The sequence below is a fragment of the Orycteropus afer genome, unplaced genomic scaffold, assembly GCF_000298275.1.
Source record: "Orycteropus afer afer isolate SDZICR_OR568_19922 unplaced genomic scaffold, OryAfe1.0 scaffold00323, whole genome shotgun sequence".
NCBI classification, from domain to species: domain Eukaryota; kingdom Metazoa; phylum Chordata; class Mammalia; order Tubulidentata; family Orycteropodidae; genus Orycteropus; species Orycteropus afer.
Window position 1 is genome coordinate 684,921 of NW_006921910.1, and position 26,662 is coordinate 711,582.

At 55.5% G+C, this 26,662-nt stretch overlaps 6 protein-coding genes across 6 annotated transcripts; 1 reads left to right on the forward strand and 5 right to left on the reverse strand.

The window, feature by feature from the left end:
* Positions 1-159: 159 nt before the first annotated feature.
* LSMEM2 (leucine rich single-pass membrane protein 2) lies at positions 160-3,997 on the forward strand. The gene is made up of 5 exons (XM_007951993.2): positions 160-208; positions 887-1,015; positions 3,254-3,364; positions 3,448-3,633; positions 3,864-3,997. The coding sequence occupies exons 1-5, from the start codon at positions 160-162 to the stop codon at positions 3,995-3,997; spliced, it is 609 nt and encodes a 202-aa protein (XP_007950184.2).
* A 988-nt stretch (positions 3,998-4,985) lies between these two features.
* Positions 4,986-9,483, reverse strand: IFRD2 (interferon related developmental regulator 2). Its single transcript, XM_007951994.1, has 12 exons — positions 9,249-9,483; positions 7,352-7,471; positions 7,182-7,266; positions 6,945-7,069; positions 6,704-6,861; positions 6,480-6,530; positions 6,216-6,394; positions 6,031-6,136; positions 5,573-5,710; positions 5,366-5,494; positions 5,196-5,291; positions 4,986-5,066 (listed from the first exon to the last, which is right to left on the reverse strand). Exons 1-12 carry the CDS (start codon positions 9,304-9,306, stop codon positions 4,986-4,988), a joined length of 1,326 nt encoding a protein of 441 aa, XP_007950185.1. The 5' UTR covers positions 9,307-9,483.
* Positions 9,484-10,229: 746 nt separating this feature from the next.
* On the reverse strand, positions 10,230-11,939 carry HYAL3 (hyaluronidase 3). The gene is made up of 3 exons (XM_007951995.2): positions 11,055-11,939; positions 10,619-10,708; positions 10,230-10,499 (listed from the first exon to the last, which is right to left on the reverse strand). Exons 1-3 carry the CDS (start codon positions 11,937-11,939, stop codon positions 10,230-10,232), a joined length of 1,245 nt encoding a protein of 414 aa, XP_007950186.1.
* A 929-nt stretch (positions 11,940-12,868) lies between these two features.
* Positions 12,869-21,819, reverse strand: NAA80 (N-alpha-acetyltransferase 80, NatH catalytic subunit). Its single transcript, XM_007951997.1, has 2 exons — positions 21,806-21,819; positions 12,869-13,802 (listed from the first exon to the last, which is right to left on the reverse strand). Exon 2 carries the CDS (start codon positions 13,775-13,777, stop codon positions 12,869-12,871), a length of 909 nt encoding a protein of 302 aa, XP_007950188.1. The 5' UTR covers positions 13,778-13,802; positions 21,806-21,819.
* HYAL1 (hyaluronidase 1) lies at positions 14,558-19,245 on the reverse strand. The gene is made up of 7 exons (XM_007952079.2): positions 19,225-19,245; positions 17,833-18,756; positions 17,354-17,443; positions 16,868-17,185; positions 15,515-15,700; positions 15,098-15,167; positions 14,558-14,670 (listed from the first exon to the last, which is right to left on the reverse strand). Exons 1-7 carry the CDS (start codon positions 19,243-19,245, stop codon positions 14,558-14,560), a joined length of 1,722 nt encoding a protein of 573 aa, XP_007950270.2.
* Positions 21,820-24,120: 2,301 nt separating the features above from the next.
* On the reverse strand, positions 24,121-26,662 carry HYAL2 (hyaluronidase 2). Its single transcript, XM_007951998.1, has 3 exons — positions 25,742-26,662; positions 24,938-25,027; positions 24,121-24,531 (listed from the first exon to the last, which is right to left on the reverse strand). Exons 1-3 carry the CDS (start codon positions 26,660-26,662, stop codon positions 24,121-24,123), a joined length of 1,422 nt encoding a protein of 473 aa, XP_007950189.1.

Genomic DNA, 26,662 nt, shown 5'->3' on the forward strand with positions numbered 1-26,662 from the left:
GGGATCAGCCAGTGCAAAGGCCCTGATGGGGAAACAAGCTTGCAGTTTTTGAGGGACATCAAGGAAACGTGGCAGTGGAGTAAAAGATTTGGGACGTCATGAGCAGAGCCTTGCTTTGGCGCAGTTGGGAAAGAGGGACATGAGGTCACAAGGCAGAGGATGGGAGATAATGGGGACCACAAATGGACTACCTTTTCACACTTCAAGGGTAAGCATGTGCCTGCATCTTCACATAACCATGTAACCTGTCTGCACCTGCAGACAGAAGGGAAGGAGGCCCTGAGCTCTGCATCCTGTTTGAGACACATGGATGCATCTCTGCTCTCACATGGACCCTGCTATGAAGAACCACTGCTACTCGTTTTATAGATGAGGAATCCGAGGCCAAAGAAGGGCAATCTTCTACTCAAAGTTCTAAGCTTAGTAATAACTTCATCAGTTGGCCCACTGCCCTGTATAAGTTAATGTGTTGTGTGCGTGGGGAAGTGTCTTTACTCCTTTGTGCTCTCTGGGCCAAGTCCTCATGGCACTGAGCTCTGGTTACAGTGCCAGCAGCATCCATTTGCTGAGAGCAGAGGCCAGCAGGGCTGTGGAGGGGGTCTGCAGAGGTGGAGAGGACAAGGTATCCTTGCATGTCTTGACTGCCATGTGGTGTACTGCTGGAAGCTGAGCGTGAGGTGGCTGGCCTGGAGATCCAGAGTCCTGCATACTTACAGGGTGGTATGGTTCCCAAGTAGGACCCTGAGCACATGCACTAGTGGGGGCGTGCCCTTGGGTAGACAGTCCAGGCTGGCCCACGTGGGTCACTCTACCCCCTTCCAGGGCTGAGAGCAGCCCCCTCTAAATATAGCCCAGTGGGCTGAGCTCAGACCTATTTTAGGCCCAGAATGGGAGGTGGCCAGGCATTCTCCTGGCTCTCAGAGGAGCTCCTGCTGCCTCTGTCCGGTTCTGCTATGGGGCAATGTCACTGGCCCTGACAGCCCACTATCCGCCATGCCTGAGGAAGTGCAAGAAGGTAGGAGAGGATGACCCCAAGGTGGGGGGGGGATCCCAGATCTGTGACCCCATGGACCATAGATACCTCACTTCTTTGGCTGGTCATCAGCATCCTGTTCCAGCTCCAGGGAAAAGGGACCTGCCCTATATGCTTGGAGAGGCTTGCCCTGTCATATTTTCCTCTGCTGTGAACAGCAGGGGGCAGGGTGAAAGGAAACTGCCCAAGGAGGGTGTGGGCATCTGGGCAGCTGCCTGGCCAGTTCAGCTCACTCTTCAGGGAGGAAGCTGGGACTGGAGGTGGGTATCTGGCCAGAGGACTAGGAGTGGACAGGCCTCTGGCCTCCCCCAACGTGGGGCTCAGTGTCCCCAGTGGCTGAGGGTCAGGGTCTCTTGACCTAGCCAGACTGACTTAGGTAGTCAAGACCTTGGCAGCCATTCACCTAATTGCTCCGCTGCAAGCAAGAGGTATGGAGGCTGAGGAACCTCAGCATAGCAGAGACCCAGGTGTGCAGCTAGCTTCAGGTACAGTACAGGATGCAAGACCAGCTACCAGGGCGCTGGCTCATGGCCACAGCCCAGTTTGGCCAACTCCCCTTGATGCAGCCTTATCACATTTTCAACATGGACAGGAAGGGCCCAGCCCCTGGCTGGGGGAATGTCTGCCTTCTTTTGGGGTCTTAACAATAGTATTTACTGCCTTTTCCTAGTAATAAACAGAATCCATGTTCAATTTAGAGCGTGAGAAGAGCACAGCAAAGTGCTAAGAGGGGATTCAATTTCACCTCCAACCCACCTTTCTGTTTTACTTGCTCAAGGGGACATTTTCAAGCAAATCATGAAAGTCAAGGTACTGTCCTGAGGGTGATGGGTCCAGAGCTTCCCCTGCCACCCTTTCCCCATCAGAAGGTGGCTTCCACACACATACTTTGTTATTAGCTTCCAGCTGGGCATCTGATACTCTTAAGGGGCCAAGGTAAGACAAATATAACCAAGTCAAAGAACATCCAGAAGAAAATAGTATCAATTATTTAGAAATCACAAAACAAGTATTTCTATGGGGGATGGAATGCAGTTAAAGTCATAAGAAAATATTCACACCTCAGAGATGAAATGGGCACAGGCTGTGAATGGATGAATTCTGAGCAGGGAGTCACCCATTTAATGGCCAATTTCCTCAGGCAAAGAAAGCCAAATCAAACCAGTCAAGAAAGGCCTTTTCTCATCTCTCATCTCTTAAATCAGCAAATACAGTATTTATTTCAATGGGGATCCTCAAGCTAATGATGTTGCACCCCGTTGAACAGCCATTCTGGAGGATGATTTGGTAACAGCTTTAAAAAATCCTTGTTCTTTGAGCTAGTAAGTCTACCTCTGGGCATCTGTCTTTAATAACTGTCAGGAAACTGGGAAAAACTTTCATATTAATGGCTGTCCATATACTTCATGGTGATGGATGTCCTTTTTTGGGGGGGTTGTTTATTTCCAAAAGGAATTAGAAGCACCCTAACTGTCCAGGCAGCCTCAGAGGAATGCCTGCAGGGAGACATCTCAGTGGCATGTAAAGCAGTCTGATAAGAAAGATTGTCTCCTGCCAAGCTGCTGGTGAAAACAGCAGGGTTCATCCTAGTACAGCAGCATCATGCTGATAATGTTAAAGAAGGCAGCATCAAGGCCAGGCAGGAAAGGCACCACAAAGGCTAGAGCAGGGCTGCTTCTGGGCTGGGTGGAGGCGGCGCCGCCATCAGGCCCTGGATCTGGCCTGGCAGCTAACTCACAGGGTTTGCAGGGAAGAGCAGTACCAGAAGAGGCAGGACTGAATTCCATGTACTGTGGGTGAAGTTCTGAACAACTATTCACTAAAACTACTCAGCTGTCCACCATGGGTGACCCTGTTGGTATCTGAAATACCAGTGGCATAGCCTCCAGCCTCAGAGCAACACATCAGCCACCACAGTATGACCAACTGACAGGCAAGTGGTACAGAAAGGAACCTGGAGAGGAAACCTGCAAGTCCTGGAGGAGCTTAGAAGGAAACAAATACGAGCAGGTCTAGTTGACCTCTTGCATTTAAACAGGCCTAAGGGGGTCTGAGGTCACCCTGACTCCAAAGCAAGAATTATTTCTGAGCCAGTTTTAGGTGATTTGGAGCCAAATGCTCCACTGTCACCATCCTTCAAGAGTCCCTGCTTCCTGAGATGACCTGGGGAGGAGGGAGGAGTGACCAGCTGGCTGAGGCGGCTCCATATTGGCCCTGCAGATACCATGGTGCCTACACTGAGCCCGAGGAGCAGGGCATCACTGGCTCCCAACCACGTGCAGGAGGTGTGCCTGCACAGGGTGGAGTCCATCAGCGACCTGCATAGCGGAGGTGAGTGGACAGGAGTGTGGGACAGATGTATGGGTGGGGAGGAGAGCAGATACACCCACTGCCCTCCTGACACTCCCCCACAGGCTCACTGTACCCCTACCTGGCTGAGGAGGCACGGCCATGGGATGAACTGCTGGGGGTCTTGCCACCATCACTGTGCGCACAGGCCGGCTGTGGCCCTGTGCACAGCCGCGGGAGCTTCCTGCTGCTGCTCGCACTGCTGGTGTTCATCTGTCTGGCGCTTGCTGTCCTGGCCGTCTACCTGAGTGGTATGGATGGTGTGGGATGCTGGTGCAACCGAGGGTAAGGCAGTGGGATCGGATTGAAAAGCCCTTGTGTGTGGCTGGAAGGCACAGCCAGAGAGCAGCAGGGGGTGGGGAGGATGGAATGTGGGATGGTGCCCACGGGCACCCCAGCACTGGGGCTCATTAGGGCAGGAAGACTTAGGGGATGGTACCTGGCTGACAGCCCATCCACCTCCCTCCCCTGCCCACCGCAGTGCTGCAGAGTGAATCCCTGCGTGTCCTGGCGCATACGCTGCAGACACAAGAGGAGACACTACTCAAACTCCGGCTTGCCAGCCTCAGCCAGCTGCGGAGGCTCAACTTGAGTGAGGCTCAAGCACCCAGTTGAGATGTTGCCTGGACCTGGGGACTGGGGGTGTACAGAAGGGGAAATAAAGTGGCCACTGGCAGGGCTCTCCTCTCCCACTGCTGGCTACATCTATACCACTTCCTTGGTGAGGTTTTTGTACAAGAGCAGGACCTGACCCTACAGCTGCTGGCCCGTCCTGACCTCTACAGGCCAGGTCTAGCCATGTCTTCTGATGCCAAGGCCCTGTCTTCGGTGGCCCAAGGTCAGAGGAGGGGGCACTAGCCTTTTGGCTCCTTCTGTAGCCTGCCAGCACTTTCTGGCTGCCCCCAGATAGCAGGTTCAAGAAGTCCAGAAAGAGCTGCCTACCATCCTTACTCTTGTCACCAAGACTCTGCCAGGTCTCCTAGTGGGGGTCTGGCTTTAGTTCCCAAGACAGGCTGGGCTCTGAGGAGGGGGAGGGGACCACATGGGGAGAGGCTGCCTTGGAGGGCAAAGGTGAAATAGGGAGAACCAGCTGAGCTGAAGCCTGAGGTGGCGGAGGGGAGGGGATAGGCAGAAACACCCAGAAGCCAGGACCACAGAAGATTAAGCATTCCATTTAATTGTCTCTAACAATCTTAAAAAATCAGCACAAAAATTGATTCCAGGTAGCCTCGTCCCCTACCTGCTGGGGTGGCTGTCTAGATGCTCTGCAGTCCCTTCCAATAAGTAGCTTAAGGCCTGAGAATGAGAGAAAGGGACAATGCCCCCCGTCCCCCGCCCCAATGCCTGCCCTACAGCCCTGGGATATAGGCACATATCTAGCCAGGCCTGAGATAGGGTAGGAAGAGGTGACAGGGCTGAGTATAGGAGCAAAGGGCCAAGGTTCCAAGCAGCCTTGCCACCAGCTCCCCCCACCCATGTCTGTTTTTGGTTTTATCATTAAAAAAATAAAGTGACAATTACTGGCAGGGACCAGTCATTGCACTGTCTTCTGTTAAAAACATAGCCAAGGGTATAGACAGTCTCCTCTCCAGCCGGTCCTGCCTCACAGGATGTCTGCCCGCTTGTCCCGCACACGGCTACGAGCCTTGGTTCTGGCTTTGAAGGCGGCAGTGTTGTACAGGTGCTGGAGGGGCAGCAGGTGATGAGCTGGTAAGCTGGGAAGGGGGAAGCCCAGGGCTCCAGAGCTCCTCTTGTAACCTCTGCAGAGTTTCCCAGGCAACACAGGGATGGAGAAAAGATAAAGGGTACAAACCTTCTCAAAGCGTGAAATCTTGCAGGCCTTTAGTGCAGCGGCATCCAGCACCAGCACGGGGCCCAGACCGAAGATGTCACGGAGTAGCTCATTATTCTGGGGACAAAGAGGACAGTGAGATCAGGACAGTCAGAAGCAGCCCTTCCTGCTCCCACCCTGTCTGCCCCCACCTGAAGGTGGTGGTGCATGCCAGAACCCAGCACATCCTTGAAGGCGGCATAGACCCGGCGCCGGGCCCAGCTGTCCACGTAGAGCACCTCAAGCCCGAAGCGGACTGTCTCTTCCTCAAACTCACTGCCCTGCAGGGAAGATTGGGCTTGGCTACTGTGCCAGGGGGTAGGGTCCATTCCCACTAGGACACACGCGCGCTCACACACCTCGACAAAATGCAGCACAGCACGGAAAGTCGAGCGCTGGCGCCGGCGGTCAGCCTTTGCACGGTACTTGTTACTGTCAGTGGCCAGAGTACGCAGAGTGCTGCAGAGGGCCTCCATGTCCTCATAAATAAAGTCTTCCTGCAGTGATGCAACATGTGGGCAGGAGCCTGAGCTCTGCTGGCTCTCAGCATGGGCTACCCACACCCTTCCTTCACTGTTAGAAAGCCCTTCTCTTCCTCTCCCACCTGGCTGCCTGAGCCCCTCCTTGCTGCACCCCTACCCCTGGCCCAGGCACCCTTGCCAGGGACGCCATCACAGCACCTAGCATGAGTGTCTATGTTGGGGCCATCTCCCCTCTACATCTCACTAAGGCTACCCTGTTCTCTGTGGCATCCCCTGTATCCAGCCTGGGAGGAGCAGGTAGAATCATCAGGCACCACTCCCACCCATCTCTGCACCTCAAGGTCCCGGGCGAGCTCAAAGAGCAACGCGATGGTCTCGCCGGCAGCAATCCGCAGGTTCACACTCTCACTGGATAAAAGCTGGGGCAGCCGAGGCAGCTGCCTGGAAAGGGGCAGGCTAAGCTTCATGTGTATGTGTGGGGGGCTCCTCACCTTTCCCTTCCCCTTCCCGGTGGCCCTACCTGTCGAGGATGTGGCTGATGTGGGTGCTGGGGCAGATGGTGAGCAGCAATGCCCAGGCCTGCAGGGCAGCACACAGCAGGCCATGCAGGCTGGCAGGAGCCACAAGGGCTGTGGAGCCACGCGTACCGCAGGCCCGGCTGAAAACACCTTCCAAGCAAGTAAGGCAAGAGACTAGGTCCTAGGGGCACAGGGAGGCAGGGGAGTGGCTCAGGGGCAGAGCAGGGGTTTAGGTACTCTACCACCTGTCCCCAAAGGCCACTCACCTGGACATCAGCAGCAGCCACATAACAGCCCAAGCTGAGAGAAGAAGCGCACTGTTGGGAGGGCAAATTCAAATCCCCGTCAGGAGGCTGAGCCTGGGTCCCACTCAGAAGCCTCATAGCCCCTCAAAGTAGGGGAGCCTGGAGTTAAGTGGAACCTACCACTCTGCATAGGGATAGATGGAGGGGGTGGGGGGGGTAGTGTAACCAAGCATGGGAACACTCACATGGAGACGGGCAGCAGGGCTAGCTGTGCCATCACTGAGCACGGAGACCAGCAGGGGCTTCAGGCTGTGGAACAGCTCTTCACCCTTGGGCCCAGGGCCCAGCTGCACGCAGAGCAGACCTAGCATAGCAGCAGCCAGGGCCTGCTCCTCACTCTTTCCTAGGGAATACTTTCTAGTTAGCCTGAGCAGCAAGGGTCAGCACCCACCAAGTCCAGGTCTCTCACACACTCCTCCTCCCAACCTTTCTTGAGGCACTTTTCCAGGGCATCAGCTAGTGTGAGGCGGCGCTCCAGCAAGAAGTCAGGCAGCAAGCGTGATGCCAGGACCAGGCGCAGGCTCTCCAGGGCACCTTGCCGGGTCTTGGCACTACGGGGTAGAGGAGGGTCATGTGGGCCATCCTCCCTTGCTCACAATTGGTCTGAGCAGAGACATGGATGGAGGGAAGACCAGGAAGACCTTGGCTGGTGGCTAGGGGTACCTCTTGTCTGTGAGGCAGTCCACATATTCCTTCAGCTTATCCTCAAGGTCTTCCTGCTGAGCCTGTTCATCCACAGCATCACCCCCTGCAAAGCCAGCTGGTCAGTCCAGCTTCCTGCCCTTGCCCATCGAGCCCCCACTGAGCTCTTGCCTGCTTCCACCAGCTCTCACCAAGGCAGTCCTCTGTTGTGACACTGACAAGGCTGGGACATTCACTGGTGGTGCTGCGGGCCTCACTGGCCGCCTCATCCTCACTGGAACCTGAGTCAGCGTGGGCACTGCTCCGGGCACCTGGGGAAAATGGAATGGGGTGCTTGGCCTGCCTCCACCGGATGAGGAATGGTTGGAGGTATCTCATCCCAGCCCCATAACCCCACAAGGCAAGAGTCTGGCCCCCTCTCAGAGATAAGAAAACAGAGGCAGAGGTGGGCAGCACAGGGGCTAATGCAGGGGCTACTGAGCCAGGAAGCAGGAGAAAGGGAAAAAGGTTTATCTGCTGGATGGCTTTAGGTGTCAGGACCAGCCTAGGGAAATCCTGTCAGGCTTGGTGGGCAGTGTCACCCTGAGACCAGAGCCTTCTTTAAGAAAACTAGGAGGGAGTTAGAAGCAGAAGGAGTTATACAGTCCCCACCTAGGCCTGTGGCCCAGCCTGGGACCATGTACAGGCAGAATTTGGGGGAGACCAGCCACCAGCCTGGATTATGACCACAAAATGGGCAGGGGAGGGTCAGAGAAGTTGATTCTAGAATCAGACAAACCCAGATTTGAAATTCTGGCTCCATATCTTTACAGACAGTGACTGAGTAAGTTACTTATTGTTGTGGTTCTTCTGTGGGCTAACAATCTCACCAGGCCAACCACTGGCCCTGGGAGTAGTAGCAAGGATCCTAGAGGGTAAATTGGTATCCCAGGCTTCCAGCATACTGTCCTCTAAGCTCCCCTTGGTCCATCCTGGGCCTTCAGCCCTCAGAGACAGATATACAAGTTCTTTCCAACCTTAGGAATAGGAGCAGAAAGTGAAGTGACCCCCAACTGTGTGAGCCCCTGAAAATGATTGAACACAGAGTGTATTTGGATCAGCAGGACTAGAGCATTCCTGTGTGGGGACGCTGCTCAGGATAAGGCTCACAGCTGGCCAGGTTCTGGTCATCAGATTGGCTGTACTTCTCACGAAATACTCCCCGTCTGCCAGACAAAGTCCAGCTCCACACTTGTCTATGCTTACAATCCTCTCTCACCACTCTCCCTGCCAAAGTAGTCCAGCCTTTGCATTACTTGTTCCCTCAGCATGGTGCTGTCTTCCCCCACCTTCTCAGGACTCACAGAAGCTCCTCCCCTGGGAAGTCTGTCTAGTTCCTAAGTCTGGGGATGATACCACTTGAGGAACATGCCCTACTACTGGTCCGCTGGCTTTGTCACTATCCACTTAAATGTCCTCCTATTCAAGTCCCATTAGGGCAGGGACAGGTCTGAGCTGTGCCCCATGGGTGTCCCATTCCTGCACAGTAAACATATGTGTTTACTGCACCACATCACACTCCTGCTGGATGCTGATAAAAGTCTAGGACCGAACAGGGTTCCAGGGCGTGGGCTCCCTACATCCCCTTGGGGCCGGGCCACTAAGAACAGACTCCTATGGCTTCCTGATGGCTCTCCTTCCCTCTCCTTTGGTTCTCCCAGGCAAGCCAGGGTTCCCAGGCCTCCGTCAACTTCCTTGTCCAGTCTGGGGAAAGATTAGGGCTTGGAGAAGGGGCCAGCTACTTTCCCTTTCTGGTGGGTTTGTTCAACTCCAACTCCTCTGTTGTGGAGGGGCAATGGACAAACAGGTGGCTGATGCCTGTCTGATTACGCGCGGGAGCGTGGACTAGACAGGCAGCAGCACGTTCAAGTTGGGTGCACACGTGGCCGCTGCTTCCCGGCGCACGTGCCGGCCGCAGGAGAGTTCCAGACGGCTGCATCAGGCTGGTCAAGACAAGGATCCCCACTATAGGACCTCTGGAGTCACCGACGGGGACACGTACAGGGGGTTGGTCCTCCGCCCATCAGCGACTCCGCGCCCCCTACTCACCCCCTCCACGGCGCTGGCCGCCCTTACGAGGCGCGTTCCCCTTGCGGGCGCGGGGCATACCGGGGACTGAACACTGGGGGCGCGGGGTCAGAGACCTGGCGGGCGGGGGCTCCGGACCGGCGAGACACCGGCCGGTGCGCGACGCTGAGACTTAGGCAAGCGACTGGAGGCACACGCCGCGCACTCCACCATCTTCGCAAGGCGCCCCGCCCTGCCAAACGGCCCGCCGGGAAGGTGAGTTCCTAGTCGTAGGGCTCAGACTTTCATCCACGCGGCCGAAACTACTATTCCCAGGAGGTTGCGCGCACGTATTACCGCCGGCCGACTGGGCGCAGAGCACCTCGGGAATTGTAGTCTTCTCGTGGGCCTCGTAAGCAGACGACGCTCTAGCTGAACTATGTACCCACAATGCCCTGCATTCCCCCCCACACACATACCCACGAACCGCACACGTACATGAACTCTGAATCTGCCCTCTTGGAGCAGCCCTCTACAGGAGGACCAGCATCTCAGGGCACTAGAGGCAGGACATTCGCAACGCGGCCTACAGGGCCACTTTGATCAGGTGACCATGAGAGGTGCGTCGGGATGGATAGAAAAGTAAGGATAATCAAAACTCATACAATAAAAGAAAAAGTGAGTTTATGAAAAAAGCGGAGTACAGATAACAGTTTAGCATGCCCAGAGCTCAGCCAAGATTTTCTTGGGGTTCACCTGCTCCTGGACCCAATCAGGTGCAGGAACATAGACCTGTACCTGTAGCCCTAACCAGCTGGAACCCTAGCTGAAGCTGGGATTGCTTCCTCTTCAGAAGAGGTCAGATTTGGTGGAAGTGTTTTTTCTGGCCCTTTCTATTCAGCGATGGAGAAGGGAGTGGGGTGTGTGCATGGGAGGGTTGACTGTGAGGTGAATAGTGCAGGGCTGGGCAGGTGGCAGTAGGGACAAGAAGAATGGTAGGTCAGGGGAAAATAATTCCTGGCTTTATGCTGCCTCCTTAAGCCCAGGACTGGGCTCCTGACAGGAAGGTCCAGACCAGCCCCGGTAACAGTGGCAGCTGAAGGACTCCCAAGCTCCAGGGACACCATCTGGCTGCAGATGCAGAAAGGCTTCCAGCTGCCCTGGGTCTTGCCGGGCACAGCGCCCATGACCATTGCACCGCTGATGACTGCAGGCCATGGCCGCCCTGGTCACATTGATCACATAGGGGCCCAAAGTGCCCACCAGGTAGTCGTGGAGACGCCAGCATTCCTCCTGAGGGAAGGCAGAAGGATGTGCCAGTGCTCCTGCTCCAAGGCCCTGGCATTGGCCTCTCTTTGACCCCACAGACCCCAGCATGGTCTGAATGGGATGCTGGAGGGGGTAGTACTCACCTCAGAGCTGGAGAAGCTCAGGTCCCCCCAGAGCACCACACCAGCTGCCCCCAGTGCCGCGCTTACACCCATGGTCTGCACGAGGTCATCCTAGGGCAGAGAGCTGTTCAGCCAAGTCTGGCCTGGTCAGATCCATTTAGGCCCACCTTCACTTTTAAGAAGTGTTCCTGGTTCAGTACCATGATCTGATTCTACCTCTAGGATGGGGCCCCTTGGCACTGAGTATCTAAAGTGGCCTCTCAGGCCTTCCACTCAGAGAATGTCTCCCTACCGACCAGTGTTCCAAAGGGTGGACCTTGCCTTCCCCACAAGAGCCTCCAGGATAGAGCCATGCCTCCTTCATCAGATGCCCCAGGGAAGGATAATCTTAGGCAAGGTCTCCTCAGCCCTTCCTAGGACAAAGTCCATTCACATCCCTAGGCTTGTTTCTACTCACCTGGGACAGGAACTTCCCAGACTTCCAGTGTGTGAGGCGGGCATAGGCCAGGACAGGTAGGGGATGCAGATGCCCAGCATGGGCCACGCGGAAGGCCTCTTCCAGGCGGTGTCGGACAAAGGCCTGGCGGTGGGCAGGTGGCAGCCTGGGTGGGAGGTAGATGCTGGGGAAGAGGGCACTGGAGGCAGCCCATAGCCAATGCAGCTGGGTGTTACGGGCAAGGGTAGCTGCATGGCAGCGGCCTGTGTAGTTGAAAGCCATGCTGTGCCAGCCATTGCCGCAGGCTGGGAAGCGATAGAAGCCCCATAGCCCATGGGGCTGCAGTGCTCGGCCCAGCCGCAATGTGTTCTCCATCAGTGCACGAGCTGCTTGCTCAAAGCCAGCACGGGCCTCATGCAGCTGCTCCTGAGGGTCCAGATGGGGGAACACCCGCCGTGCCCAAGCCCGTGAGGCTGCCTGATAGGCCCGGCGGCGGCCCCAGTTCCCAGCCCAGAGTGGACACCATTCCTCCCAGTCTAGTACTGCCAGGCCAGCAAAACCAGGTCGCAGGCTGTGGAGGATCTGACAGGCAGCCTGTACCAGGTGACGGCCAAGGGGCACAACCTGGGGGATGCCCCCATGGTGAGCTGTGCCCCTGGGCCCAAAGTAGGGATAGAGTCCAAGCCGATTTTTGTAAAAGATGGTGACATTCTGGCCTTGGAAGCGCTGGCCACAGTTGGCTGTGATGCCCAGGGCTTTGAGTGGCAGGTGCACGCCGAAGTGGTCCTTACAGTGTGCTGAGGGCACATTCCACAGTACTGAGAAGGGGCGTTCAGGTGGGGGCTGGCCATACCCCAGGCACAGGGCCACCCCCAGCACCAAGGGCAGGCCTAGCTGCATGATCATGCCCCAGGGATGGAAACCTGCAGGAGAGAGGAGGTATGAGCTTAGAGACCACAGCCATAGCTATACCTTCCATACAGCAGGGGCAGTTCCTCAGCCTCTTCCAAAAGGATTTTGGGGCTGGGCAAAGCATGGTCCCCATGGGGTCCCACAGCCCTCTCATATCTATGCCCCAAGCTGGCCTATACAGCTCCCCTCCCATGTACTCCATCTCTACCATGATACCACTTTGCCCTTGAACCCACCACCCCAGCACTCTGAAAAGTCCTCTTCTCTTCTCTACCCATCTTGTTTTCTGCCCCAAGAACACTCAGCCCTCACCTCCTTGCCTAGCTAATTCCTGATCAACACTCAGATCTCTGCTGATAGCACCTCCTCTGGGAGGGCTCCGGGATCCACAGGTGGAATGAGGGCATCTGGGCTCCCATAACCTCTGTACTTCCCCCATCCCAGCATGGATTCTGCTGCTGTATGCCTATTTCTCTCCCTTCGTCTGTTCTTTTAGGTAAAGACCCTTGTGCCCAGCCCAGTGCCTGACATGCAGTAGGTGTCCAGGCAGTGATGATGAGTGAGTGAATGGGGAAGGGGATAGCCACCTTGGTTCCTTTCTCCTGGACCTGGCAGGGTGGGAAGGGCAAAGGGCAGGTGTCTCTGCCAGGCCCCCAGGGCCAAGGTAGATCTGGGGGCTCATGCAGGGGCAGGAGTCCTGAGACAAGGCTGGGGGTCAACAAATGAGCAGTCACATCTACACTGAACAGAAGCTTTTATTCAGCCACACTGATGGCTCTGAGCCAGAGCCCTGAAGGCACCTCCTGGCCCCACAGGCACTCGGGAACCTCGTGAAGGCTAAAGCTACACCCAGGGGCTAGAGGGTGGTACTTTCCTGGGCAGTCTGTTAACAAAGAAGGATGGTGCCTTGCCCTGGGTGGCCTTTAGATGTCCTTCTCCATCCAGAAGATGGGACGACCCTTTAGGTCTCGATATCGTGTCTCCAGTAGGCTTTGTGGGGAGGAGACTGCTGGGGCTAGGGTGACTGGGGGCTGAGGCAGGGGTGGGGGTGGTGGCAATGGGGGCTTCTTGGGAGCTCTTGGGGCAGCTTGGGAAGTCAGGCTGGGGGCCTTGCAGGGTGGCTGGGGGTAGGAGGCCCTGGCAAAGGCACTGAGAAGGCTAGTGGGCAGTCCTCGACTGGTGAAGACCAGGCCCTGCACAGGATCACTCAGCTGGTAGCCCAGGTGGGCGTAAAAGTTCAGCTTATCATGGGTAGTGAGGTGCAGTCGGCAGAAGCCCCGGGCCTTGGCAAAGACCTCCAGGCCCTCCATGAGACAACGGCCAAAGCCATGGCCCCTTAGGGCCCGAGCTACCACAACTGTCTCCACCAGGAGGCTCTGGGGCCTGTCCAGCACCCGTGACAGGCGGGCATGGCCCACCACGATAGGGGCTGCCTCAGGCATGGGGTGAGGGCTCAGCAGCATCAGGCAGAGAGGGAAGGCGTCTGAGGACTGGCCCAGGGAGTGCAGGCGGGAGGCTCGGCTGCGAGGCCACTGCTCATTGATGAGGTCAGCACAGGCATCCAGGAGCTCAGGCCGGCAGTGCACAGGCTCCAGGGTCAGCTCAGCCATGTTTGGTATTAGAGTCTTTGGCTGGTGTGTTGGATCCGGAATCATCTCAGCTGTGCCAGGATTGAGGGTCATCTCTGGATGGCATGTAGGACTTGGGGTCAGCTCAGCTAGCTTGGGGCTCAGAGTCAGTTCTGGTTGGTGTGAGGGATCCAAGGTCAACTCTGGTTGGCATGCAGGATCCAGGGTCAGCTTGGCTGGGCTGGGCTTCAAGATCAGCTTCATCCAGTATACAAGTTCTGGGGTTGGGGTTGGCTTGGGTAGGATCGGATTCAGTCAGCTCTTGCGTGCACACAGGATCCAAGCAGAGCTGAGCCAGGCTGCAGGCAGCTCAGCACCAGGCTAGGGGTCAAGACCATGGTCTCCAGGCATCTCTTCAGAACACAAGGGGTCTCCTGTGGACAATAGCCCAGGTGGGCCGGGCCAGAAGGCAGGCAGGGATTGGGGCATGGAAGTGTAAGTATACAATGGGGGGTCATAATCCCAAAACTGGGGAGTGGTGGGCTGTACCTTGTCCTCACACTCACCTGATGGCACAGGTAATCTAGAGGAAATCCACTCCCTACACCTATGGGGCTGACTCAGGTGACGAGCAAGCAGATTAGTGCAGGGTGTCCTGCCCCACACTGGACAGGCTGAGGGCAATAGTAAGCTGTTGAAGGCCAGGGGAAAACCCAAAAGTCTTGGCCCCAGTCTATGCTGGCTACAACTTTGTGTTCCCTGGACTTCACTGTGCCAGGACAGCTGACCCAGCCCTCCTTGATAGTCATCCTCTCTTCAGCAGTCTATCACCAAAGTAGGCTAGAACATGCAAATTCAATCTAGTGACCTCCCTGCTTAAGCCCACTCAAAGCTCCCTTCTGGGACAAAACAGGTATCCCTAGATGCTCTTTCTCCTTACATTCTGGCTCTCTTCCAGCTCCCAGCCTTTTCAACATGTGAGTTATGCCCACTACTTAGCCAATCCTGGGACTCTACTCATCCAACAGGCTCAGCTTTCCTTTCTTAGCCTTCCCTGTTTGGGGCACAGAGTTCATGGCCCCTTTCCAGCTCTTCCCAGTTCATGACACTTTCGTTGAGCATGGACTCAACTGCGGCCCCCCCCATGATGTCTGGGCCTGGGAACCAGCAAAGGATCTGGCTCACAGTCACCAGTCAGTGAGGTGCCTATAGGCCTGGTTCCCCACTGGCCTGAGTTTCATAGTCACTGTAGATAAGGGCCATAGCTTCCTTCCTACATTCACTGGGGTGCCCAACGGCTGCCGAGCTTGGGGTCTAGACTTGTACCCAGATCTCACTACTTGCCCACTCTGCCCCAGGCTCTTCTGGCAGGAGGGTCACCACTGTGGGATGTCTGGAAATGGGGGAGAACTGGGTCCCAACCCAATACTCACCTACTCCAGAAGGAGTGGCTTGGCTTCCCTCCCTCATCTCCCCCAAAAGAGAAAGGCCCCTGAAGTTGAGGCCAGTTCAGCGCTGGTCAGTAACAGGTAGCCCCTCTCCCTCTCCTCATACCACACCCTGCTTAGGCCTGTAGCCCCTCACCTGCACCAACTTTCTGCGCAGCAGCCTCGCACTCTTTGATCAGAAGAGAGGAAGCCCCCAGGATCCGCCCCTAGGAGGGAGCCCCAAACTTCCCCGTGGGCTTAACCCCTTCAGTGGCGACTTCTCCTCTAATGAGCTGGGCGGGACTCGGATCCGGGGTTTCTCAGAGAACTGCACCATCCCTTCCATACCTCGTTTTCCCCTTCCCTACAAGTGGGTCACAGACCATGGAGTTTCTGGGGGGTGGGGGCGTCAGGAATTTGTGGGTGGGTGTGGCCTGGTATACTCCAGGAAGTAACAACCAAAGCAGGGGGTCGTGGGGGCAGTACGACCACTTGGGGACTGCACATGCGACTCAAACGGGAAGCGCGACGGACGGCGAGAACAGACACGCCGCGCGCAGAGAGGGGACGGTACTGACATGTTGGCGCCGGCCTCCTGGATGCTCCGCGTCTTCGGTCTGCACGGCTCGGGATCTCGCTCTGGCTCGGACTCTTCCGTTCGTCCGCTTTGGCCCTCAGCGGTCCAAAGGATACACTGCAGCCATCGCGGCTCGCGATTCACAACCAGCTCCGCAGGATCTTGCCCAGGGGCCAGGTACCGCTACCAGCCTAGTGCGAACCCCTCTTAGGCCCCGCCCCCGGTTCAGCGCGTCATAACTTTGACCCGGCGCAGACTCAGCTTATACCTTGGCCCCGCCTTTGCCCCGCCCCCTCCTGCTGAGTCAGCTGCTCCCGGCGAGTCACAGCTCGGAAGGAACGCAGGCCCCACCTCCCACCGGCTTCCCCTTTTCCTTGCCCCGCCTCTTAAAGGTCAGGCCTTGGGTTCTGTGAACCTCAGCTTAGATCCAGCCTCTCTGCAGCTCCGCGGAGGCCCTGCCCCACCCTAACGCGTCACATCCTCTGCCGGGCGCAGGGCCCTCCTTTAGGTGACTCCGCCTCGCCTTGCCCCGATCCCTTCTCGGACAGGTCCCGGCCCTGCTTCTCTTTGTCTGGGCGACTCCCTCCCCTCTCTTCCTGGTCCTACCTCCCTGAAATCAGGCAGGTGCACTTTCCTCCTGAAATTTGGGCCAAGCCCTGGGAAGCAGCTGCCCTCGTACAGATACCTCACCGAGTGAGACGAGTCTTTCCTGTGCCCTTTAGTTTCTGGGGTCTGAACATTTTAGGCGTTCAGGAAACAGCTTTTGAAGAAAGTTCATGTCTGCTTTAGTTTCGGGGTTGTGTAGGGCTAGTGCCTCTAAGTAGGTTCAGAATTTATGCAGGAGTCACCGTCAACACATTGTAGGAGCTTAAGGGTTCCACCTCTGGAGCCAGACAGCATGGGTTTGAAGTTCAGCTTCTCCTCCTGACTGACTTTGGGCAAAGTGCTTACCCTCCCTGTGTGTGCCTCAGTTTCCTAATCATAGCTTTGAGAGGATTAAATGAGCTCTTCCACTTTAAGTGCTCCGCACAGGGCTTGAGGTAGACAAGATGCTGTGAATGTCAGTTTTCATGTAATGGCTGTAGTTTAAAGACTGGCTCAAGGTCTTTGGAAGAGTTGGCTGAAACTCTGACGGGTGGGTGCCTGTGGACTTGGAATGGCTCTTACTCCTTATGTGACTATTCTGGGCTATGAGATGAGTGCATGTGTTGGGCATATGCTCATGATGGTGACTGGGTGTACTCCTGACTATGACCATGTCTGACTCTGCCTATACTTGAAAAGCTGTGGCCAGGCCTAGAGCGCATTATTAGATGCTCAATGTGTGTGTTCTCATAGGTGATCAGTTACCGTATTTATGCCCTGCTGTTCACACCATGCTCCCCACCAGCCACGATAACAGTGACATTTGAACTCCTTAGTCATCTGAGCCTTATCCTCAAGGGACAAGGCACCCCACAGGGTCAGGGGCCCACCACTGGGTGTGAGCTGGATGGAAAAACTGGCAGGGTTGAGGATGAGGAGGGCCTCAGGGTGGCTGGGGCGGCGGACACAGCGGCCATGGCCTGAACACAGGGCCTGACTGCAGAGAAGAGCTGCGCTGGTCACGTTAAGGATGAAGGGCCCCAGCGTGGCATCCACATACTCCTTGATGCCCTGGCACGATTCCTGGGGGCGAAGAAGGGCCGTCAGGGACATTGTGGCCATGCAGAGGCCTACCCACGGCAGTGAGGCACTTAACCTGCTGGCCAGCTGTGACTGTAGAGGTGGAAATGGTTGGCTAGGGTCTCCCCAGCCAGCCTATGGACCCTACCACACTCCTGACCTTGAGCTCACCTTGGTTCGTGTGTTCTCCCAGCTCACCCACAGCACCACTCCTGCTGCTCCCTGGGCTGCACTCTCCCCCAGGCTGTGCTCCAGCTCATCCTGAGAAAGAAGGACAGCACAAGTCAGTGGGGCTTCCCTCCTGCCCCAGGGAAAGCTGATGTAACACCATCGGATGGGATAAATAACCCTCCCTCCTCCTGGAGCTGTTCTGGTTGCCAGAGGCAATCCTTTTTCCTGCTTGCCTCCAAATGTCCTGACCCCACAGTGAAGATTTAGGTAGGGCCTAGCCAGATACCATGAGTACCACACAGGCAGGGACTACAGCTTTCTAAGGCATGCAGAATCACCAGTACTTAGCACAGAGGTTGGCACAAAACAGGGGCACAATGAATGTGTGAAGAAATGGATCGAAGTGCCCCTGAGTTGCAGAGTTCAGTCCCTGAGAAGGCGAGCTCACAAGGTAGACAAAGTCACAGAAAATAACTCACCAGCGGCAGGAAGCGGTTTGTCATGTCGTAGAAGATCTGGGCGTATGGCAGCACCGGCAGGTCAGTATCTCCAGCACCCTTGGCCACACGGAAAGCCTCACCCACACGGTGTCGCACATACATCTGTGCCTTACCCGTGCCCTCCAGTGCTTTGGGCAGGTAGATGCTGGGGTAGAGGACATGACTCTGGCCCCAGAGCCACCCCAGCTGGTCATTCTGGGCACAGACACCCGGTGGACACTTGCCAGTGTAGTTGGGAGTTAGAAAATCATAGTTGTAGCAGTCAGGAAAACCGTAGAAGCCCCAGAGGCCACGAGGCCGCAGTGCCTGCCCCAGTTGGAGGGTGCCTGCCATCCAAGTCTGTGCAGCTTTCTGGAACTGGACCTGGGCTGCTGCCTCCACCCAAGGAAATGGCCAGTCAGGGTGCTGTGCCTGTACCAGTTCCCGTGAACGCTTCCGGTATATGTCCTTGGCATCCCAGTTGAAGGCCCAGCGTGGGCGCCATGCCTCCCAGTCAATAACTGCCAGCCCTGAGAAATCAGGTGCAGGCATGGCGTCCAGGATGTCCTGGTGTGCCCGGGCCAGGTGGGTGTCCAGGCTGGCATTCTGGGGCAGGCCGCCAAACACGGGCTCCCCTGTGGGTGTGTAGTATGGGTAGGTGCCCAGCTGGGAGCTGTAGAAAATAGTCATGTCAGGGCCGCGGAAGGTCTGCCCTGGGTTGACCACCACATCAAAGACACTGACATCCACGTCCACGCCGTGTCTCTCCAGGCACCATTGGGTGTTTGCATTCCAGACGGTGAAGAAGGGCTGGTTGGGTACCAGGGGGCCCCTGGAGCCTTGGGCCATGCCCAAGAAGGTAAGGAAGAGAGCGCAAAAGGGCAACAGAGGGGCTGCCATGGCACGGGGTGTGTCTATGGGAACCTGGTCAAGGGAGGCAGAAATGAGAGGGGGGCCTCCAGGCAGGCCAAGCCCCTTGCTCATTAACCCACCCCTGCTCTGGTTTTAGGCAAACATTGACCTACAGGGCCCAGGTGAGTCAGAGGGCAGAGGAGAGGCATGGAGGGGAGACCTGCCATTGGAGGCCACATCTGAGTTGCCCATGGGCCGGGCCTCTGCTTTCCTCCTCACAGTCCTTACCCTGGCATCAAACTGCAACCCCCACACACATATCTTTTCCCAAGGGCTACAAAGGCTGTTTTTTTGTTCAGACTAAAGAGCAGCCAAGAGCCAGGCCCTTGGCCCCTAGGCTGACTTGCTGATGAGGGCCTTTCCCATCCCTTCCCCCAGGAATCCTGGCCACTCATTAGAGGAAGGGCTGCTTAGTGACCAAGGACAGGTGAACCCAGCCCTCATATATGCCCACCAGTCTGCCCACTTGTCCCTGCTAACCTCAGGGCTGAAGGACCTCATATCCAAACTTCCTGACCTCAGGGTGGGGACCTAGGCAGGGCCCATCCAGATTCCGTTGTTCCTCAACTCTGGCCCCAGCTGCACCAGAAACTCTTGGAGGAAGCTGCTGCTGGAAACTTTGAGCTTTTGTAGGGGTCACCCCGCCCAGTCTGGGGGCAGGCCAAGGGGTGGGCCCTGGGTTGGGAAGCCATGCCAAGCAGCAGTCACCTCTGCACCCCCAGCAAAGTGCCTTTGGTTGGGGTAGGAAGTAACCCCTCCCACCTTGTCATTACTAGGGCAGGGCTTTGTGGCTTTACTGGGAGGACAGGGGGGTGGGGGGTGGCTGCCTAAGTGGCCAGCCCAGCTGGACAGGCCTCTGGGTACTCTAGTCTGGGTGCCTAGGGGTTGGGTTATTTTCAGGCATGGCCTAAAATTACAACATCTGTGGGCTCTGGGTACTTTTGCCTTCATGTGTCCTTTCCTCCTTGAAAATATATTTTACAACTATTTTGATATAAAAACATATAATCCAGGCTGGGTTCATTTTTATATATTCATTATTATTTTCTTCAGATTAAAAAAAATTAAAACATTTGCATGGGTCCCTAAAAGTATTGTATGTCTCAGGTTCTATGCCTGCTACCTAGTGGATGTGAGCCCTGCCTTCGACACTGTCTTGGAAAGACTCTGCATTTGTGAAGTAAGGGCTGTCATCACCTGTTGTGTATGTGCTAAGTCATTGTCATAGTGTTTTTGTGAAGCCCCAGTTAGTGACCACCTGGACCTCTGTACAAACTCCAGTGGTATGTGCATTTGAGTGTGTGGGACCTGTGCCTGGGGCCAAGTGTGTGAAGGCCCTGTTGTCTATGACCTTGAGACCCTGTGTTTGTGTGCCCCTGGGTGTGATTGTGGGTTCATCTGTGACCATGTGCTTGTTCAGTCATTTGTAGTTTTACTTGTTCAAATTCAGGAGCTGATTATATAGACCTGCCAGGTGCCTAGGCCCAGGCTTGCCTGTCAGGGTGGAGTGAAGGAAATACCTACCATGTCCCCACCCTGCATAAAAGTTCTGCCTGGAATGGCAGCAGTCTGAGTCAGTGAGTCCCCTGGTCTGGTGGCTGCTGCAGAAACAACACTCAGTTAGCTATTATTTGGCTCTTAGTCCTCCAGGGATAGGCTGGCTGAGAAGGAAAAGCTGGAAGGTTTACGGGTGAGAGCTCAGGATACTGGGGGCTGTGGGCACAGTGGCTGTGGACTAAAATGTGTAGCCATGGAGGTAGTGGCTGCTGATCTTGTCTGTATATGACCTAGACCATGTAGGCCCAGAGAAAGCCTGGCACAACTCCTGAAGGCTGAGGGGGCAGGAGAGCATTAAGGCAGCCTCTAACTCCCGTCCCCAAGGTTCTATGCTGCCTCGGTGCCCCCAGAAACCCAGTGCTGCACTTAGCCCAACCCAGGCAACCAGCAGGCAAGCATCTCCAGCTGGCCTCAGTGAAAAGGAGAAACTGTAAATGGCAGCCAGCAAGAAGAGACTGGGGATGCCTTCCCAAAGCCCTTCACCTTTCCAGGGCCCTGACCAGAGAGACCTGCTGTCACACGCTGGTCTGGTTGGATTGGTGAAAGTGGTATGTGTGAGGTCAGTCTAGCTTCTGACTGCTTCCTGCCTGCTCTCTGCCTGGCTACACATACCTCAGCCCTGGGCTATCTTGCTCCTACCCTCTCCCACCTCATCACAGGACAGCTCTGGTTGTCTCTGAGTTGTACTCTCCCAAGGCTATCCTCCAGTTCCTCCTAGGAAAGTGATGTGTCCACACAGTTGGATGGATGCGGGTCACAGCTGTGTAAAAAAGGTTGCAGATGTTTAGGAAAGGTAACAGCTGTCTTTGGTGGTCACAGCTTTGTGCATACAGGGTTATAGTATGTAAGGAGCCCTGGTAGTACAGTGGTTTAAGTGCTTGGCTGCTAATGAAAAGGTTGGTGGTTGGAACCCACCAGCTGCTCTGTGGGAGAAAGATGTGGCAGTCTGCTTCTGTATATATTTATTGCCTGGGAAACCCTATGGGAGCAGTTTTACTTTCCCTCTAGGGTTGCTATGAGTAAGAACCAATTTAGCGGTAATGGGTTTGGATCATTTAAGATTTGATGCCTGGCCAGACAGGAAGAAAAAAAGGGAAAAAATTCTGAATGTAGGTAGACAGTAAAAAAAATAATTGAAGAAAACTAGTGGCAAATCATACCCTGGTGGCACAGCAGTTAAAGCACTCATCTGCTAACCAAAAGGTTGGCTGTATGAACCCACCAGCCACTCCGTGGTAAAAAGATGCAGTAGTCTATTTCCATACAGATTTCCAGCCTTGGAAGCCCTATAGGGCTAGTTCTACTCTGCCCTATAGGGTCACTATGGGTCAGAATCAACTCTACAGCAGTTGGTTTGGTTTTGGTGTTAGGGGTCACAGTTGTATGGGTGAGATCACAGCTGTGGGAAATCACAACTGTGTATTATGAAATCACAGGTGTGTCTTGACCACTGGTGTATGTGTGTGATTATAGGTATAGGTGGGTGTGGCAGTTAAATTTGTATGTCAACTTGGCTGGGCCTGGTTGAGTGTCTAGGCAGCTGGTGGTAGTTATTCCCCACAATGAGACTGGCAATCAACTCCATGGTGGGATCTACCACAAGCAGCTGAGTAGGTAGCTGCCTCTGGGATGTGGTCTGCTTCCTGCATATAAGAAGCCTTGGGGATAGTGTCGAGTTTATGGCACGGTCGGACCCTGCATGTAGCCATGTCATTGTTCAGCAGCCTGCCATGCTCTGCCGACCTTGGGATTTACAATGGACTTAAATTAATGGCCTGCCCTGTAGTTTGGTAACATTGGGACTGTGCCTTTTTACTTGTCAACCTTGGGTTTTTCAGCCTCAGTAGCCAGCAGCTGTCTGAGTGAAAAAATGCCTCTAGTGGGAGCAGGAGGCAGAGCTGGATCCCAAGGTTGAGGGGCTTTCACCCAGCCCCTAGAGCCTGGCACTTTGAGCTTGGACTTATAGCCTCCAAATTGTGAATAAGCTCCTGTTTGTTCAAGCCATCCACATTTGTGGTATATTCTTGTCAGAGCAGCACTAGGTAACCAGAACAGTGGGGCAGGTCACAGGTAGCATGGATCACATCTGTGTGGGGAGGTGACAGGCATGGAGAGTCACAGCTGGGTAGGGGTAGGGAAGTTACTATGGGGAACACATGACAGTGCCTCTTGTCTTGCCGTCCCACTGCTGGGCTCCACAAACTAACACCTGAATATTCTCTCCAGCCCAGCCTCTTCCCACCATGGCCAGAAGCACTTGGATATCTTGTCACTTCCTCTACCACATGAATTTATTCACTGCCTTCCCAGTCTTACCACCCCACCTTCTCTCCATTCTCTGCTCATCAGTAGCCAAAGGGATGCCTTCACTACCTGACTGACCTCCATCTGGCCTGGCTGCTCCTCCAGGGGTCTGTTTTACAACCATGCCATCTTGTGCCTGCATGCTTCTTGAGAGCCTCCTCTACTGTCTGGCACCTGACTCAGTCTTTGCATGTGATGTGCCTCTCCCCTTCATCTCCCAAAATGACAGGCAAGAAGCACTTCTTGAGATGTCTGCCCTGAGTTCCTGTGGCTGGGCCAGGCAGTGTCCCTCAGGGCTGCCTTTGCCATTCAGTTGTTTCTTGAGTTTATCTCCCAGTGAGGAAGGGGCAGGGGCCATGGGTGAGTCATCTGACTCAGACAGGGGTACTAGGGTGTGGGTTTGATGACTGAAGGGGAGGGCAGAGACCTCCTGAGTAACTCCTATCAGAGGTGGGGTGGTGAAGCAGGTCAGAGTTGGTCTGACTACTACTTCTCCTCCCTGGGACAACCTGGCACTAGCCATGCCCTCCCATGGTCAGGATGGAGCTGATTTTGAAGATATCTCTGCTCCTGGGCTCAGAAAGGCCCCCCAGTCTTAGCATGTATCTCTGCAGTGAGACAGGGGACTGAACTTCAGGATTCAGATCCCAGGACCCTGCCTGCTCCCCCTCCCGACTCAGGGTAGGGCTATGACCCAGAAAGGAAAAGATGCGGCTTGTGGCTGGAGTCCACTGCCCTTGGGAGAGGGGAGTGGAAAAGAGGTTCCTGCCTGTAGGAACAGCAGGGAAGAGTGGCCTGGCTACCTGCCCAGCCAGGGAAGATCAAACATCCACTTCTCCTTTCTCCCTGGGTGGGCGAGGCAAGGCAGCTGGCACTAGCCCAGCTGAGGGTGCAGGGGCAAGTGGTGGAAGCCCAGTGAGCTCTGTCCCTCGCACATGGCCCAACCCCCTTCCAATCAATATAGAGAAAGTAAGGCCATTGGTGCTGGGACAAAATGTGGGTCCCTCCACCCCCAGTGGCCCCTGCCCCAGCAGAACAGCCACAGAATAGATAGCTCTGAGTCCAAAGACCCAGGTCCCAGCAAATACATTTTATAGACAAGAAGTCCCCCAGAACAGGATCTCACAGGCAGAGACAAAGCTGAGTTCAAACCTCTTGGGAAACCCTGGAATCTCTCACACCCTGGCCCAGGTGCAGAAAGTCCAAGCACAGAAGCATTTGTTTTACATTTAATTTACAAAAGAGACCCCAAAATAATAATAAACTATCCAAGGGCAGGGGAGTAGGGTCAGGCCCTCCCCTATCTGACTATGCCCCCTTCCCCCTTGGTAGAGAGAGATGGGGGCCTCCCAGGAGACTGCCCCCCCTTAGAACAGGGGGGGTGGTAAGAGCTGGTATGGATGCTTCAGCTGGTCATTCTGGGGGCTCTGCCCCCTCCAGACTCATTAGTCCACCCATGCAGGCTCCTACATGCCCGGCAGAGTCCAGCTTGCCTGGCAGCCGGGTGGGAGACCCCTATAAAGTCCTGGTGAGAGTCAGGGCTGTCACAGCCAGCAGGCTGGGGAGGTGAGGCCCTGCCCAGACCTGGCTGGCACCCCCAGCTGCCTTCCCATGGTCCCACTGACATTGCTCACCACCCCAACCCAAGTAGCACTGGCAACGAAAGTGTGCCTGCAAGTTGTCACGGTCAGCCCTGCTGAGCTCCCCTTCAGGTCGTAGCTGGGGCTCGTCGGGTGCATGGCCAGGCACTAGGCGGAAGCTGCTGGCACTGAGATGCAGGAAGGCACTGGCACTGGGGTTGCGGCGCACACAGCGCCCATGGCCATGACACTGAGCCCAGCTGCAATAATGGGCAGCCCAGGACACGTTCACCACGTAGGGGATCAGCAGCTGTGTCAGGTAATTCTTGAGGTATTGGCAGGTATCCTGGGGACAGAGGCCAGGAATCAAGGGTCAGGGTCAGCTACCTCAGCCCACAGGCCCACAGAAAACGGTTCATACTGCACTAACTATACCTTGTTTCATCAATATACATGTATGTGCACGTATGTGTACATGCAAGTACATGCCTAAGCCCTCAGTACCAGCTCTTGCTGGGAGGGGGTGGGGGCAGAGACTGAAGCCCAGCTGGGCACGAGGAGAAGGGTGGAACTAAACAGCTGTTCAGAATGGAGTTTCCCCTTTCCTGGGAGCAGGGTGGGGGTGCCTTCATTCTCTGCTGGGACCAGGGATGCCTAAAGTGGAAGACGGGGCCAGACTAGGTTTGGTCATCCTGAGGTTGAGGAGCCAAAGGTTCAAACTCTCTGCCTGTTCTTGTAGTCTTCCCTCTTACCATGCTCTTGGTGTACCCTGCGTCACCCCAGAGGATGACACCAGCTGCACCCAGGGCTGCGCTCTCGCCAATGGTGGAGATGAGGTCCATCTGTGTGGGAAGGGAATAGTCACTGAGGGAGACAGAGATGCAGGGTGCTAAGAACAAACAGGGTGGGCAGGCCCTAGGCTATTCTAACCTCCTGATCCTCCAGCCTAGTCCTCTCCATGCTGGAGGTCAGCACTTCTCACCATTCTGGCAGGGACACATCTGCTTCACTTCCTCCTTAAGTGTTTAAGCCTATTTCCACCCCCATTTTGGCCCTCAGTTTCCCAAGCATAGTGCACATTTGAGCCTAGGGTATCTATCTGGAAGGAGTCCAATGTCAGAATGCCTAGGCCAATGTCCCTAGCCCTGGATTTACTGGGAATCTTTGGGCAAATTTCTCAGCATGTCCGGGCCTCAGTTTTCACATCTGCAAAATGGCAATAATGAGTCTATCCTTTCATATGACTGCAGAGAGGATGAGGTGAGGGGATGTAAAATAGCCACTAAGTATAGGCTTAGTATAGGAGCTCTGGTAGCACAGTGCCTAAGGCACTTGACTGCTAACCAGAAGGCTGGCGGTTCAAACCCACCAGCCACTCCTCGGAAGGAAGGTTAGGCAATCTACTTCTGTAGTGATACTGCCTTGGCAACCCAAGGAGGGGTCGCTATGAGTCATGTTCAACTCGACGGCACATAACAACATAGGCTTAGTAGCACAAACCTGCCAGTGGTTCCTCAAGGGACAAGGCAGAAGGCAGGGTCTTGTGAGACACATACCTCACTGAGCCCTGTGAGCCTGCGGCTATAGGTGGGCCGCGTGAAGACGTAGACTGGGAGTGCATGGTTGGCATGGTGGGTGTGAGCCACACGAAGAGCTTCTTGTACACGAAAGCTGACAAACTTGCGGCCGTGGGAAGAGGAGGCAAGTGTCTCATCCAAGTAGACAGAGGGAAAGAGGGCTGTGCTCTCAGCCCACAGCCAGGCCAGCTGGTCATTGCGGGCAACCTCAACGTCAGGGCAGCGACCCGTGTAGCTGGCCCAGTTCTGCACATAATCATGGTTGTAGCAGTCAGGGAAGAGGTAGAAGCCCCAGAGGTGTCGTGGACGCACTGCCTTGACCCAGCGCAGTGTCTCTAGCATGTACTGCCGAGCAGCAAACTCAAACTCGTATTGAGCCTGCTTGCTCACACGGTCCAGTGGCCAGTCGGGGTGGAGGTTGGCCACCAGCTGGCGTGACCACCGGCGATACACATCCTTGTCCTGCCAGTTGCGTACCCACACAGGCCGCCAGTCCTCCCAATCAATGACTGCCAGCCCCACAGGCTCCTGCGTGCGGATATAGTGTTCCACATGGTCCTGCAGCATCTTCAGATGTGCCCGGAGGCTGCCATTTTGCGGCACACCACCATGCACAGACTGCCCTGCTGAGTCAAAGCGTGGATATAGGCCCAGCCTGTCCCGGTAGAAGATGGTAATGTTCTGGTTCACCCAACCCTCGTTAGGTGAGGCCTGCACGTCAAAGGCCTTCAGGTCCAGTGGCACCTTGTGACGTGGGCCGCAGTCCTGTGTGGGTACGTCCCATGCTATCACAAAGGGCCGGCCCGTGAATATGGGAGGCGCTGTGGGCTTGAGCTCTGTGGCCCATGCCACCGCCAGCATCAGGGCCAGTGTGACGGCGGGGCTCGGGCCTGCCCGCAT